The sequence below is a fragment of the Aspergillus tanneri genome, assembly GCF_003426965.1.
Source record: "Aspergillus tanneri strain NIH1004 chromosome Unknown AapTan_2_pilon_pilon_pilon, whole genome shotgun sequence".
Lineage (NCBI taxonomy): Eukaryota > Fungi > Ascomycota > Eurotiomycetes > Eurotiales > Aspergillaceae > Aspergillus > Aspergillus tanneri.
In genome coordinates, this window is record NW_022984629.1 from 2,752,778 (window position 1) to 2,766,531 (window position 13,754).

At 50.6% G+C, this 13,754-nt stretch overlaps 3 protein-coding genes across 3 annotated transcripts; 1 reads left to right on the top strand and 2 right to left on the bottom strand.

Moving 5' to 3' along the window:
* Positions 1-20: 20 nt before the first annotated feature.
* On the top strand, positions 21-6,801 carry ATNIH1004_000900 (putative myosin class II heavy chain (MHC); the record flags this gene model as incomplete). The annotated part of the gene is made up of 2 exons (XM_033565604.1): positions 21-72; positions 143-6,801. The coding sequence occupies 2 exons, from the start codon at positions 21-23 to the stop codon at positions 6,799-6,801; spliced, it is 6,711 nt and encodes a 2,236-aa protein (XP_033431361.1).
* Positions 6,802-8,116: 1,315 nt separating this feature from the next.
* On the bottom strand, positions 8,117-9,125 carry ATNIH1004_000901 (uncharacterized protein; the record flags this gene model as incomplete). Its single annotated transcript, XM_033565605.1, has 3 exons — positions 8,117-8,643; positions 8,708-8,939; positions 9,006-9,125. The coding sequence occupies 3 exons, from the start codon at positions 9,123-9,125 to the stop codon at positions 8,117-8,119; spliced, it is 879 nt and encodes a 292-aa protein (XP_033431362.1).
* A 963-nt stretch (positions 9,126-10,088) lies between these two features.
* On the bottom strand, positions 10,089-11,722 carry ATNIH1004_000902 (putative RNA export mediator Gle1; the record flags this gene model as incomplete). Its single annotated transcript, XM_033565606.1, has 2 exons — positions 10,089-10,859; positions 10,922-11,722. The coding sequence occupies 2 exons, from the start codon at positions 11,720-11,722 to the stop codon at positions 10,089-10,091; spliced, it is 1,572 nt and encodes a 523-aa protein (XP_033431363.1).
* Positions 11,723-13,754: the final 2,032 nt, after the last annotated feature.

The window sequence follows — 13,754 nt, forward strand, 5'->3', positions numbered from 1 at the left end:
CAGCAGTCGACACGGAAGGTATGTGTTTCCTGTGTGCTACCTCGTTCGCGTCCAATTTCGCTATCGAGTCGCGTAGATAGCGATTGGATTCGTGCTACGGACTCTTCCGATCGAACTAGGCTGAATTTCCAAGTGTCTCTAGATCTAGATCTGTCCGTTTCTTCCGCCAACTCGGCGCATTCTCCGCCGCCGCATTCCAAAGACCCCTCTCGCCTGCGTGACGATTCCTACTTGGCTGCCCCGTTGGCCCCATCTTCTACATCTCCAGGAGCGTCGAGTCTTTCGGCCACTGGTTCTCCTAGGCCCACAGGCCTCCCCACTCTGTCGAAATACCGGGGCGCTTGGGACTCGTCGACATCGTCTCCGGAGGACCGAAAAGCAGAGAGTAGCGTCTACTATACTACCGCTTGGGGCTCACCGTATGCTGCACCCAGTCCTCGACGGCTTTCGTGGTCATTGAGTCAACACGCCGCGGTTGATCGTGGTTCAGGCATCAGCTCCCGGGCGTCGGTGCGCAGTGGTATTGACCACGGATCTGAAGCTAATCACACCGAATTGTTGAGGCCTCCCGCTCCGGAAAGTTCGAGTACCCAGCTGCACGGTGATATACCCGATCGTTCTCCACGCCGAGATCTATTGAGTAGGAAAGAAGGAAAGTCCATTAAAGACTTCACGCAAGATTGGATCAACCAGTATCTCTCAGGCCAACCAAGGACCGAGCGCAGCAATTGGCTAAGTGACGACTCCGGCAGTGAGGCTCCCTCGTTCTTCACAGCTCAGAACCATTTCGCGGACGACTTCTCCGACGATTGGCTTGGTTTAGAACAGGGTACCCGCGACGAAGACCTCCTAAAGACCCCGACACTCGCCGACTTTGTCAAGAGGAGGACGATTGCAAGTCACGGTGAAAACGCCATCGGCCGCCAACGAACCAAAGATTATCTACACCGGAGAGCGGAGACCTTAAGGCAAGAGGATTTTTGGGGATTCGCCTACGACAAGGATCTCCAGCCCATCACCATGGCAGACACAAAGGAGGGACAACCTCCAACACAGCCGGAGCCGAGCAAGGCGCCCTTTCCGAGTGAGAAGCCGTTACCCCCTCCCCCAGCAGACGCTGTAAATGAAGACAATTCTGCAATGGGACCCTCAGAGATTCTTGATCTAAAAATTGCCAAGGAGAATGTGGTAGAGGGGAATAATACTACTAGTAACCCCGTACAGAGGCTGAGGAAGAAAATCATTTGGCGCGGGAAGGCCTGTATTATCTCATTTCCAATGGAAGATAAAAGAGGCACCAAAGAATCTGGATATCGTCTATTGACCACTGACGATGTTGAACAGAAATTGAAATCTTGGGAAGATCAAGGATATAGCATTCGTGGGTTTAATGTTGGTGTACCAGACGGTAGTTCTGTTGACGAACTAGGCGGACTTAGTCGCCCTTCTTACCCTGATACCTCGGAGGTTCAAGAGGAATGGAAGGCTGGGAACTATTCCGTCAGTTTTCCAGATAAACATGTGTGGGACTCATATGTCACGGCCCTCCAGGAAGAAAAGCTACGGGCTTTGGGTGTCTCCCTCGGCGAGGAGGAATTGCGGCAATCCGCTTCACCTGCCATGAGCCAGATGGCAGCATTTTCCGGACTAGGCACATCACCACCGATCCCGACAGCATCGGCGGCCAGTAATCCATTGTCTGTGCCTCATCCTTTCTCCCCACAATTTAACCAGTCCGCGAACGCTGGCAACGGTATAGGGAGCTTGGGGTCGCCTGTCTCGCAATTCGGCGTACAAACCCCGTTCTTGGGCCTCGAGCAGAATATGCTACCTGGCTACCCTGTCCCGTTCCAGAATACGCCCCCTGCCCAGGGCTCTCTTACTCCGCAGGGCTTCTTCAATGCACGTCATGCAGGTAACTCTACTCTTCCAGGTGCACCTCCAGACTTGGCATCTGTTTTATCACCCATCTCGCCATTGAATGGACAAGGCGCCTTCCACCCGGGACTGAATCAGCAGCCAGGCTCATCGAGGGACGTGTGCAATGATCACATGGATCCTAGTGCTCATGACAATGCTATGGGCGATCAGCTCCGGCATCCCGTCCGCACTCCTACAGAGAATCTCGACAATTTCCATGCCTCGACGGTTGAAATTGCTCAGCCTACTCCCCGAGGCCACAGCCGCGGTCATAACCTGAGTGAAACCCTTCAGAAGGGGCTTGATCAGATAGGTCAATCCGACTATCATTTGGAAAAGTCGATAGAAAGGCAGCTTGATGAAGGTGATCACGAAACGGTTCATAATTTGGGAGGCTCGGAATTGCTGCACAACCAATGGGCTTTGCCTGAGACTGAGAATCGTGACATCCAACATTTGCCTCAACATGTGCATCAATTCTACAGTGGAGGATACACGGGCAATGATAATGCTCAGGATGGTTCGGATATTGATACAAACCCTAGTCTCTCTGGAACCCCTCGACGGCATAATCCACTTGCCAGTCACATCCCGTGGCACTCATCGAAACCAAGTGGTGGGTCGTATGGTGGAGGACACCGGTCGAAGTTGTCATCCTCTACCCTAAATGTTGATGCAAAGGAGTTTGATCCAACAGCATCTACGGCGGGACAGCCCTTCCCATTCCAGAACAATTCATTCCAGTTCCCCAATGTCGGTAATGATATGTTTACCTTCGGCTCAGGGGCAGGATTTAAGTCTTCTGTCAACTCCTTCGAAATTGGGGTTCCTTCTTTTGCCCCGGCTGGAACACATAGCCATACTAGCAATATTGGATCCGGCGAATTTAATTTCTCGTCTTCGTCCTTTAATGTCACGGCCCCTGTGTTCAATCCAGCCTACAGCGTTTACTCCGCGGGATCTGAACAACCAACCGGAAGCAAAACAAAGATCTTTGAAGACATTGACATTTCTCAAGTTTCAAAACCTGCGAAGAAGTCGAAAGCTATTCCCATCATCCGGCCCGACGATAACGGACCAGACAGGGGAAGCACAGATGGAAGAGAAGCAAGTGGAAAACCAGCCGATCGTCACAAACGTGCGCGACGTGGGGGTGTGACTTCTGACGAAGAAGTTCCATTCAGCCCGGGTCATGCTCTCACAGAATCTAACGCTCAGGCATCCCAGATTCCGCATGCGCCTCACAGAGCTGCCGAGGGCAAGGAGAATACAGCCCCTTATAACGATGTGGTTGATGGAGTGGATCCCATGCCTTCTTTGGCCCAGAATGGGAAGGAGCGCAAGGATACACCCGTTAGTGAAGCCTCAACCTGGGCAGCCTCTGGTACCAAGGAATCTGCAGCTGCAGGCCCTGAGCCACCGAGACCTGAACAAGACCTGCACCCTGCCGGCGAGAAGTTTGACTCAAAGTCGACAATCGCACATGAGACAGCCACCCAACCTGACACTGAAGGGATGGAGCAACACGAACCCGTGAAGAAGACCCCCCAGGCCAGTCTGAAGCGTTCAGTCTTTAGATCAAAGAAGACTTTCACGTTCAAGCCTTCTGTTGCTGAATTCATACCATTCTCAATCGATCCAGCAACTTCTAAGCCTGAACCGCCGAGGGATGACTTGTCGGTTTCTTGTCATGCTGTCCCAAGCCCACTCTCATCCAAGCGGGAAACTGTACCTAAGGCTATCCACCCGGAGACCGAGTCCGATGTGAAGAATGAACCAGCACCGACGCCTAAGCCTGAATCCGAGTCTGAATCACCCGATGAGAATGAATTGAACGCCATTATGGAACAGCTCAATGAGGACTCGGACGTCGGTATCGAAAGATTTAATACGCCTCATCCTACAGACCGTCTCCCAGATTCGGTAGCAGGGCCGTCGAAAGAAAAACGACATGTTCCTGCAGAGGTTAGAAGTGACCCCCCAAGCCCCAGCCCAGGACGGGGACCTGTGTCTCACGCGTTAAATGTTCCCAAGCTTGACTTCGACGCCCAGTCTCATCTATCGGCCACTCCTACCAAGGGCTTCGTGTCCGGTGTTCCTTCGCCTATTCGGCAGTTGATTAACCAAAATGACCAAATCAGCGACTGGGATGACATTATAACCTCTGGCGAAGAGGAGAAGTTGGTACATAGAAGCCAGTTCTTCGATCGTCGGATTAACGACCTTGTCGGGTCTGTTGTCGATGCACGCCTGTCTCCTCTTGAGCGTGCTTTGACTGCTATCCAGCAGTCGGTCTCGGGTATTACTCTGTCGACTCAAAATAAACTATTGTGGAGCACTCCTGCCGAGATCGAAGAAAGCGATGCCGACGATGAAGATGACGAATACGTGGAAAACATGTCATACAGGGCAAGATCCCCCTTCAACCAGAGGGATCGAAAGCTTGATAGGTTGAAAAACGTCATCTTGGAGGTGCTTGCCAAGCGCGACTCTCAGGAAATCACAGAGAAACCTGCAAATTCAGAACTGATCGAACTGCAAAATAGCGTCGCCGAGCTACAGGCTATGACCACGCAGAAGTTGGCCCACGACCCTACTGCTGGTCTTCGAGAATTGATCCAGGAGGCGGTCGCCAATCAATTCAGCATCCAGAACGCTCGTCCCTCTGACGCCGATGAAATTGGTGCCGATAGTCTTCTGCTCCAAATTGATGGCCTGAAGAAGATGCTTCGGCTGACCGACGAGCGCGCAGAGCAAGAGTATAAGCTGCGCAGGGAGGCCCAGGATTCCATTGCAGAACTCCAACGATTGTTGAAGGTCGTTGAGGATGATGCCACTCGCCACAGCGTAGCTGCGGAGTCTGCCGAAGCACGCTTCCTCCAGTTTAAGGAAGAGAAGATCCCTTACTTTGAACAGGTTCAGTTTAGGGCCGATGCGCTCGAGCAAGAGCACGCCAAGCTCAAGCTGACTCTGGCTGAAATTTCTTCAAAGAACATTGAACTCGAGGGCACATTAGACGAGTACCGCGTTTCTAGTGACAACTTGAAGCGGGACAGCGAGGGGACGAAGAGCGAACTTGAGGAAGTCAAGTTAGAAAATAAGAACCTCCGTGGCTCCATCGATCACTTGAAGACACGCATTGAGGATGGTATGAGTATACGGCACAATCTTAGCGAGAAACTCGATAAGCTTCAAGATGAGATGACCACCGTGACACATGACATAACTCGCGACCAGGCCTCCTGGCGTAGACGGGAGGAGGAACACATTTTCAAGTATAACGAACTCCAAGCAGCTTACAACCGGGAAATGAAACTTCGTGAGAAGCTTGAGGTCGATATCGGTGAGCTCGAGCAGCAGGAACGAGAAGCGGCAAAATTGAAGTTCATTTTTGGGCAGTCACAGCAAGAAAACGCTCGGTTGGAAGAGCTGGTGGCGAACCTGAGGGTCGAGAATCACGATCTAGAGATCAAGGCAGCTCGTTTCGAACGTGAATTCAACGAAGCCCGTGAGAGTAGTCGGGTGGAGATCCAGCGCACCCGGACTTCAATGGAGGCAGATGTCGAGGCCGCGAATAGCCAGGTTAACATTGTCCGCGCTGAGCTGGAAGCACAGATCCTTCGCCTCCAGAGCCAAATGGACAATGTTAGACTTGACAATGACACCGGGCGCGAACGCTACGAGATGTTGCTGGAAGAGGCCAATGAAAACAAAGCCAATGCCTTGGCTGCTGTAACTGAGACGAAGGACGCTGCTCTGGAAGATCAGCGTAAGTTACATGAACGAGTCCTTAACGACCTTCGCGAGCGGCACGCTCGTGCCCTGCACAACTCTTCCGAGGACCGACAGCGTGCCGAGTCCCATCTAATGGACAGGTTAGCCTTGTCGGATGAAAAGGCTCACCACCTCGAAGATCGCGTCCGGCATCTTGAAGAGAAACTGGAAATCGCCCAGTCCGCTGCTCGTGCCGCTGCCGAAGCCGCTCAGATAGCCAAAGCAGGACCAGCTACGTCCGCTCCAGTGCCTTCCAATACCCCATCAATGTCATTCAACGGATTCATGGTTCCTGAAAAGATCTCCCCACAAGCACTGCGCGAATCCATTCTTGTTCTGCAGGACCAACTACAACAGCGTGAGGCACGCATTGAAGAGCTCGAACAAGAGGCTGCAGCTGTCGACACGGATGCCCCCAACAAGCTCAAAGAAAAGGACACTGAAATAAATTGGCTTCGCGAACTCCTTGGGGTCCGGATCGATGATCTTCAGGATATCGTCAACACTGTGTCACAGCCATCTTTTGACCACAACGCTGTTCGCGATGCGGCTATCCGTCTGAAGGCCAATCTGCAGATGCAGCAACAGGAAAAGGAAAGGGCAAGTTCCGGGCAAGGTCTCTCAAGCCTTCCTTCACTCTCCGAGCTTACAGCATCGCCACGATCTCTTCCTCTAGCTGCGGCTGCAGCATGGGGAAACTGGCGCAAGGCGAGAGAAAGTCTAACTGCCAACAACACCCCATCTAAACCAAGTACTGCATCTGCCTTCTTATCCGGACTTTTGACGCCGCCGAGCTCCAATACACGACAAGCGGCTCAGACTGGTAGTGCGCCCGCTACAGGCGCGAGGCGGTCATCCGAAAGTCGCCCTCTACAGAGCTACAATACCACGCCTATGCCGCTGTCCACGCGCGCTGCCAGAATGCGTGAGCCCCCCACCACTCCTCCTCTCCTCCGAAGGTCAAGCTATGATCATGATGCGGAGCCCACCGACTACGGAGAGAGCTCTCTAAGAGAGGAAAATGAAAGCACGGCGGATGGCCTGGTCTCGGCGTCTCCAAAAGACACGAGTGACGGACCGTTCGGACCACAAATAACATCTTCATAAACTAAACCCATCTCCTTTCTATTGTTCTGCGTTGAGAGACTGGTCCATTTGACTTGTGACATTATGCAACGCATATTTTTGTTTTTCATCCTACTCCTCTCTTTTTTTTTAATCCGGTATAGGTTCAATTGATATTCTCAGATCCTCTTTAAGAGTTCAGCCCTTTGTATGTGATGCCAGTGGGGATGGCTTTTTCTTTAATTCTTTTCTCTTTCACCTGTCTTTTTACTCTGATTTTGCTTATTTGATACCAATACCGTGTTTGATTCACTCGCGATCTTTGTACAATGTCTGGCTTATATATCGTCACTCTTTTGGCTTGGTTTTCTTTTTTTTTAACTTCCTATGTTGTCTTAGTGGTTTATCTGTCTGCACAACATTGAACAAGTTCTATTTGATTTGATCATTCATACCCCGTTATTTTTTGATCCTCTGGCACCTTTGCTACTGGCTTTTCACCAGTAGTGTATGTAGATACCTTATTAATTGGACATAATAATATCTTTGCTTAGACTGATCCTCTTATTCTCATCCTGTCGTATTCTATCATCCATCCATATAATAGTAAATACCATGTTATCGAGAGTAACAGCCGCCAGCTCCAAACAGTACCACCAAGTCTTTAACTTAATAATAGACAAGGATGGATAGATCACCTCAATAATCTCCACTCAAGAAACTCCACCCGCAAGCCCAGTAACCACATACGAACAACCACCATCAGTCACCGTCCCTCGCTCTTGTCACCTGCACCCTCTCAATATCCACATCCGTCCTATCTAGTAAAAACGGCCACGCCGGAAGAATATCCCGCGCAGGGTATCTCTCGAAACCCGACTCGAACCCCAACTCCGATCTCGATGCTGGTTCCGATTCAAGGGGTCTATACCCTGGCTGATAAACAGGGACACAGTTCGCAATTGAGCAGATACACAATGCTCCACCCTCGACGACACAGCACGAGTGATCGTACTCTTCTTATCTCCAGGAGGTGTTGGGTTCTGCTGGGGTGGAAGCGGTGGGAGCAGTGGTTAGGTGGTGTGTTGAGGTGGTGCGAGGCGTTTGTGGACTTGGATATTCTTTTGTCTACGGTATGAGGGGGATAATGTTATCTGGTCGGGAGCACAGAGATGGTAGGAGACGGGTTATTTGTGCGGAAACGAGCCCCTCAGGGTCTTCTGAGTATGTTGCTCGGCCGATGCAGTAGGTGTCTGCGAAGCCGGTTTGGAGCGCAGATACGAAGAATCGGGACGCGGGTGGGGTGTCGGTGATTGCTTCCGTTAGTGCATGTTCCTTGGAAGAAGGGAATTATGAATTAGAGGAGTAATCGCTCTGGGGAATCATGCGCACCGAGCGGGGGAGAAGTCGGAGTCCTCGGAAGTTGCAGGCGTGGTTGCGTGTGGCGGCTTCGGTATATGAGGCTGCCAGAGCGGCAGAATCTAGATATTGATAGTTGAGCGGCACGCCAGTTGGTGAGATCCGGGGGATGAGGAGCCAGGTCCGGATTGTCTAGGTATCGCACGCGAGTCGGACGATGGATGGTGGATCCCTTGCCGATGGTGATTCGGAGGAGAGTGCCATTGTCGGTGAATTCCAGAGCGTCCACGACTCCGTCGGCGTCTTCGTACTCGGTCCTGGGCGCGCGGGCGAGTCCTAGACATTTACTTCTCTGACCGAGGACGTGCTCGGCCGGAGAGGTAAGATTGTTGTCCTCGTAGGCGCCTTGTAGTCCGTAGATTTGGATGACTCGGCCAGCGCCACGGTGACGAGGTGGCCCTGCGAGGAGACAGCGATGCGATGTGTTAAGTGTCGTCGGTTGACGGTCATGAAGCCTGCAGTCCTCTGCTCTATCAGCGCACGGCAGACAGAGGTCCAGGGTGGATAGCCCGAGGAGACGAGAGGGAACTCGAATTTGCGCGGTGGATGATCCGTGTATCCCGCTGGGGGCTTATTGTTTCTGTATACGAAGACTTGGGAGCCCTTCGGGGCGACATGTGCATGGCTGTCATGCGAGGATTTACCGTGGTTAGGTGTGCACGTCTCTGGTAAGAACCGCCTGGCTGGTGATTTTGTGGACGTGGTGACGAGACACGAGCCGGTTTAGGCGGGCAGCTTGCATGAAGTAGGTACCCCATCTGCTAAGGGTCAGAAAGTCAGATGTGGGTGGTGATGAGGCCGGAACCCATCGGAAAGCTTTTCGGAACATGTAGGAGGGAGTCTAGGATGTACCACGCCAGGAGTGACAGGATTGTTGTGCAGCTAGATAGGTCTTCGCGTCTGTTCTGAGGAGGACGAATGAGCTCGATAGGAAGAGTCGCAGCCATTGGGTAGAGAGATCGTGGCTAAGTAAAGGAGACTCAGAGAACAGTCATGTATTCATAGCCGCAAGTAATTGGAGGGGACAAGAGAACTGAGAGATGTGAGAACAAATTCAACTCATTGTTTCTTTCCAAGAGGAGACTCGAATTATATATACAGCCAAGATGAGGGATTATATTCCTTGAAATGAATTGATCTACATCAGGAGTATGCATGTGAGGGTGGAAAAATGCATCCCCCTTGGTGCATGCAGCACCAGGTTTTTGCAGCAAGCCTTGCATTGTCTGGTGGAATCCAGTAACGGACCTTATTTGATCGAAGGACCTTTGCTGCGAGCAATGGTACAACAAGCCATCCGGAACTTTGTCAGGGTCTTTAACCAGTGGTTGTCCCCAAGAGCTCCAAGCCCAAGAACTTACTGCCTGGGATCCCAATCGCTTGTTTGGTGGCGATTAATTGATAGATACTCCGTAGACATCGGCTCATCTAACAACGAAAGTATATCATTCCGGTGCAACTGTATATGCTGTGACCCCACAAAAGATGAGTCGAGGACTGCCACGTTCAGCAATATACAGGAGTCCGATGGCGGACCACAAAGATAACTTGTTTTCTTACTCTGTCAGAAATAGCTACAGAGGAAGGCGTAGTGATTGGACAGAAAGTGAGGATGGGAGTGGCTTGCAATCAAAAGTCCATTCTGCACGTTTGTCTGTTCCATGCAAGGTCAAATGGTGTTTATATCCTCAAATTAGGTAGTGCTTACCCATTATGCGGATGTTTCGAAGGACATTCCAATAACAGCACAGCGTTCCGATACATACTCCGAGGGAGAAAGAGCAAGAAACCCATCAATTCAGCCCCGGATGTTTTCTTTTGCCTAGCGGTAAAGAAGACTTGACAGCTCATAAGAGATTCAGGGGTCCTCATGAGGCCCCTTGCATTGACAGAAAATTATCCGGCATCGCTCAAATGATAATGTTTTTCTCGCGTTTGTACAGATCTTTTAGGAGTTTCAGCTGGTTCACGCCCATGGTCTGGCGAGGAACACTGTTTGGTAAATCGACAATGGCCCTCCTCATCAAGGCCAACCCAATATGCCCGAAGAAACCCACAATCCTTTCGGCAGAGGATTTGAGCATTGAAGAGAGGAGGATGACATGAGTCTCTTGGATCTCAGCGGGAGGGATCGTCAAGATCTTGTGCATGGTATACCAGAACAGGTGGTTTGGGAACGGATTCTGGCGAGGTGTTTTCCCGAAATTGCGCAGAGTCAACGCAGCAAAACCGGCGCCAAGGGCGGTCATCCGGTCTGCATGGGCCTGCTCACTGATATAAGGACCATCTGGTGCTTCTCGCCACCAGCCCAGAGCACGCCTGCCACCTTCGGTTTTCTCGCTGCCGTAGAATCCCCAGAGGGCCGGGCAAATGACGCGGTATTTTGCCCACAGTATGTCAACCATCGGGCAGCCTTTATAGATGAATGCATCCGAAGAGAAGATTTGGGCTGCCACGATGCCAACCGGCTCGGCGTGGCCATGGTTGATTGAGGCTTCTGTCAGGAGGCAAGAGATCAAACTTTTGGAGAAGACATTCAGGGCATAGATAAGGAGGGCCGGCACTTTGTTATCGTCGGATTTGACAATGTGGTCTGGAGGGAATGCCAGAAATTGGCGGATGTCCACGGACGGTTCCGCGATGGAAGCAGCCTTTTCGAGGGTCGCTCGGATTTCTTGAAGCTATAAATCGGAGGTTAATAGACATTCGCCCCAACCAAACGGGGTCTATTGGTATGTCTTACCTGCTGTTTATTGGTTCCCTTTCCTTCTCGCAGCTGACCGACGCATTTTCTGATCGATCGCCGCATTTCTCCCATGTTCTGCTTGACTGCGGCGTTGTTCTTGCTTTCATCCCTCAAGTATTGGCGGAATTTCTTGAGATGCTGGTGCAATTCCACATAACGATTCTGCACGCTAATCTCTTCAGCTGTCAGTCGGGCACCGCCAACCTGCTTCCGTTTCTCGGCTTGTGCCTGCTGCTCAGCTTCGGTTTTAAGACGCGCGGCCTCTTCCTCGGCCTTCTTCTCCGCTTGGTGACGTCGGTTCTCTTCCTCCAGTCGCTCTTTTTCCTTGCGCTCCTTTTCCTTTTGTTCCTCCTGACGCTTTTTCTCAGCCTCTGCTTCCGCCTTCTTATTAGCTTCCTCGGCGGCTTTGCGTTCCGCTTCGCGCCGGGCAGCTTCCTCCTGTTCCTGGCGTAGTTTTTCTGCCTTTTCACGCTCCTTACGCTCTGCCTCTTTACGTGCCTCTTCCTCTTTTCGACGAACTTCCTCCTCTACCGCTCGCTGGTGTGACCGCAGCGTCTCTTCGGCTTCCTCCAATACCTGGACATGACGTGCAGCAACTCTATCGAGGGCCGCATTGTGCTCCGCTTCAAGCTCACTATCGATTCGATCCAGACTCTCGTAGAAAGACCGACGCTCGTAGGCTTTGGCCTTCTTCAGCTCCGTATTGTGCACCCGGAGCTGTTCTAGATCCCGGGTTAGGTCTAGCATGAGCTGTTTGGACGGACTGTCCAGCTGCGAAGGGTAGCTTAAGCGTCCCATCTTGTACTAGAAGCACAGGGGTCAAGAAAGTCTATAAGGCTCGTTGAAATTCAGCAACAGGCGGCGAGGGGTGTCATATGAAGAACATTAAGGTTCTGGTAGAAAGGGTCTATCACAATGACCGAATTGTGGTCAAAATCAGAGATTGGTGGGGAAGTCTAGAGCAATATGTACCTTCAGTATCCCGTAATTCTGTCCACTATCTCTCTGAGCGACAAATACTCCACACCAAGAACCATGCAATCGAGAGCTTAATCAACGATACGGCAGAAGTCGAGTCGTCAAGTCCGTTTTCCAATCTGAATCCGTCAAGGTAGTAGTCGAGTAGGTTCTAGTCACTTAGGCAAGCTGAATTTTGCAGTATAGAGTGAAGGGGGTAGTGATCAAGTCTGGGTAGCTGTTCTGAAAAGAAAGTGTGTTATAGTCCCAGAGCAGCGCTAAGAATAATTTGGGTATGTCTGGCCGTATCGCGGTGCGGCGTCTTCTTCTTAGACGAGACGGGACCTCGAGGACAAATGACGTTATACTTGTGACGCAAGAAATGAGTGAACACATGAAACCGTCCGAATGAAGGGCCACCCGAGGAATTGAGGGGGAAGCACCTGTCCGTAGAGATCAGAGAGACGCGGTCTTTTGTTAGCTCGGGATGTTTGGGTGATGTGCTGAGTCAGCCGGTTTAATGCCATTTCAGTCAGGCCCAACAAACCCTGCAAACGACCCGAATAGGCTTTAACTACCTTACCAGCCTTAGAGCCTTAATTAGGGCAAGAAGAGGTACGGGCCTTGCACATCGTCGGCCACCCGTTCCTCGGTCGGCACAACGGGAACGGGGCCTTTTTCATCATGATGAACATCATGAGCTCTTTTGTGAGCAGCAACTGCAGACTTAACTGTTTCCCCTACTGTCGATGATCGCTTTTCTCGGATTACCTCCCTAACCGATATCTTCAACCACCTTCAAGAATACTAGAAGGTAGTTAATATGGCTCTCACACACCAAAAAACCTCCACTCCACCATTGATACAAGAGTGGTCTTGTCAGAGTCCCGCCAATAGCTTCAGTGGGTCTCCGAGGCCCTCCAAACCGTTTTCCATTGGTCCAGTTGCATCACCAGGGAGGGGACCAGTCCCGTGATACGCCACTTCTGTAACGTACTGGCCGTATCTTACGCCCCATTACTGTCCCATCGCCACGACGGACGTTTGGAACTTGTTAGAGAACCATTTGATGACGGCGATAGGTGATGGCATGGGTAGGCAAATCGTATGGATTTTTTCGATCTACTATGGAAGAAACGGTGGATTATATTTATTCATCCAGGTTTTGCTTTTTCTCTATATTTATATATAATATGTAGGTATGCTTCAATCTTTCTCGATCAGATGAAAAGACCGGATGTTAATGACAGGCTAAGAACCAAGCACCAAGCTCAGACATGCCCGAACCAGACTCAGTTGGCGTCCAAGTTTGGTAACTTTGGCTTTGGGGAATCTAGTCCTCCCCACCGAAACTGGTCCTCAAGCTTCCCTGCGAATGAGTCTTGTCATAGTCATTCACCTGGATTTAACATCAATGGTGAAAATACAGACCACAAGAATCAACCATGGTTTTCTTTTGACATGAACCATGAGTGTCCATCCTGGGGGCTTTTGAATTATTTCTGTTACTTGAAGTCCTTCCTATAGGATCTCACCTATACAGGCGCACGAGAAGAAGGTGTCGGTATATTATAGTATTATCGATGGTACTTTGTATGGTATTTTGATTAACTTGGGCTTGTGAGGGGGGGAAAAGACTATTATGCCACGATTCTTTGTTTCTTAGTATTCTTCGTATCAGTAGAGTATTATTTGATTTTTTTCTTTTATTTCTATTATAATAATTATTATTATTATTATAATTATTATTCCCTGACTGGCAAACTCAACCTCCTCTTCTTCTTCTTCTTCTTCTTCTCTCTCTTCCCCTCGCCTATCTCTCTTCTTTCCTCCTCTTCATCTTCATTCCTCTCTCTCCTTTGAGTTTTCCCTC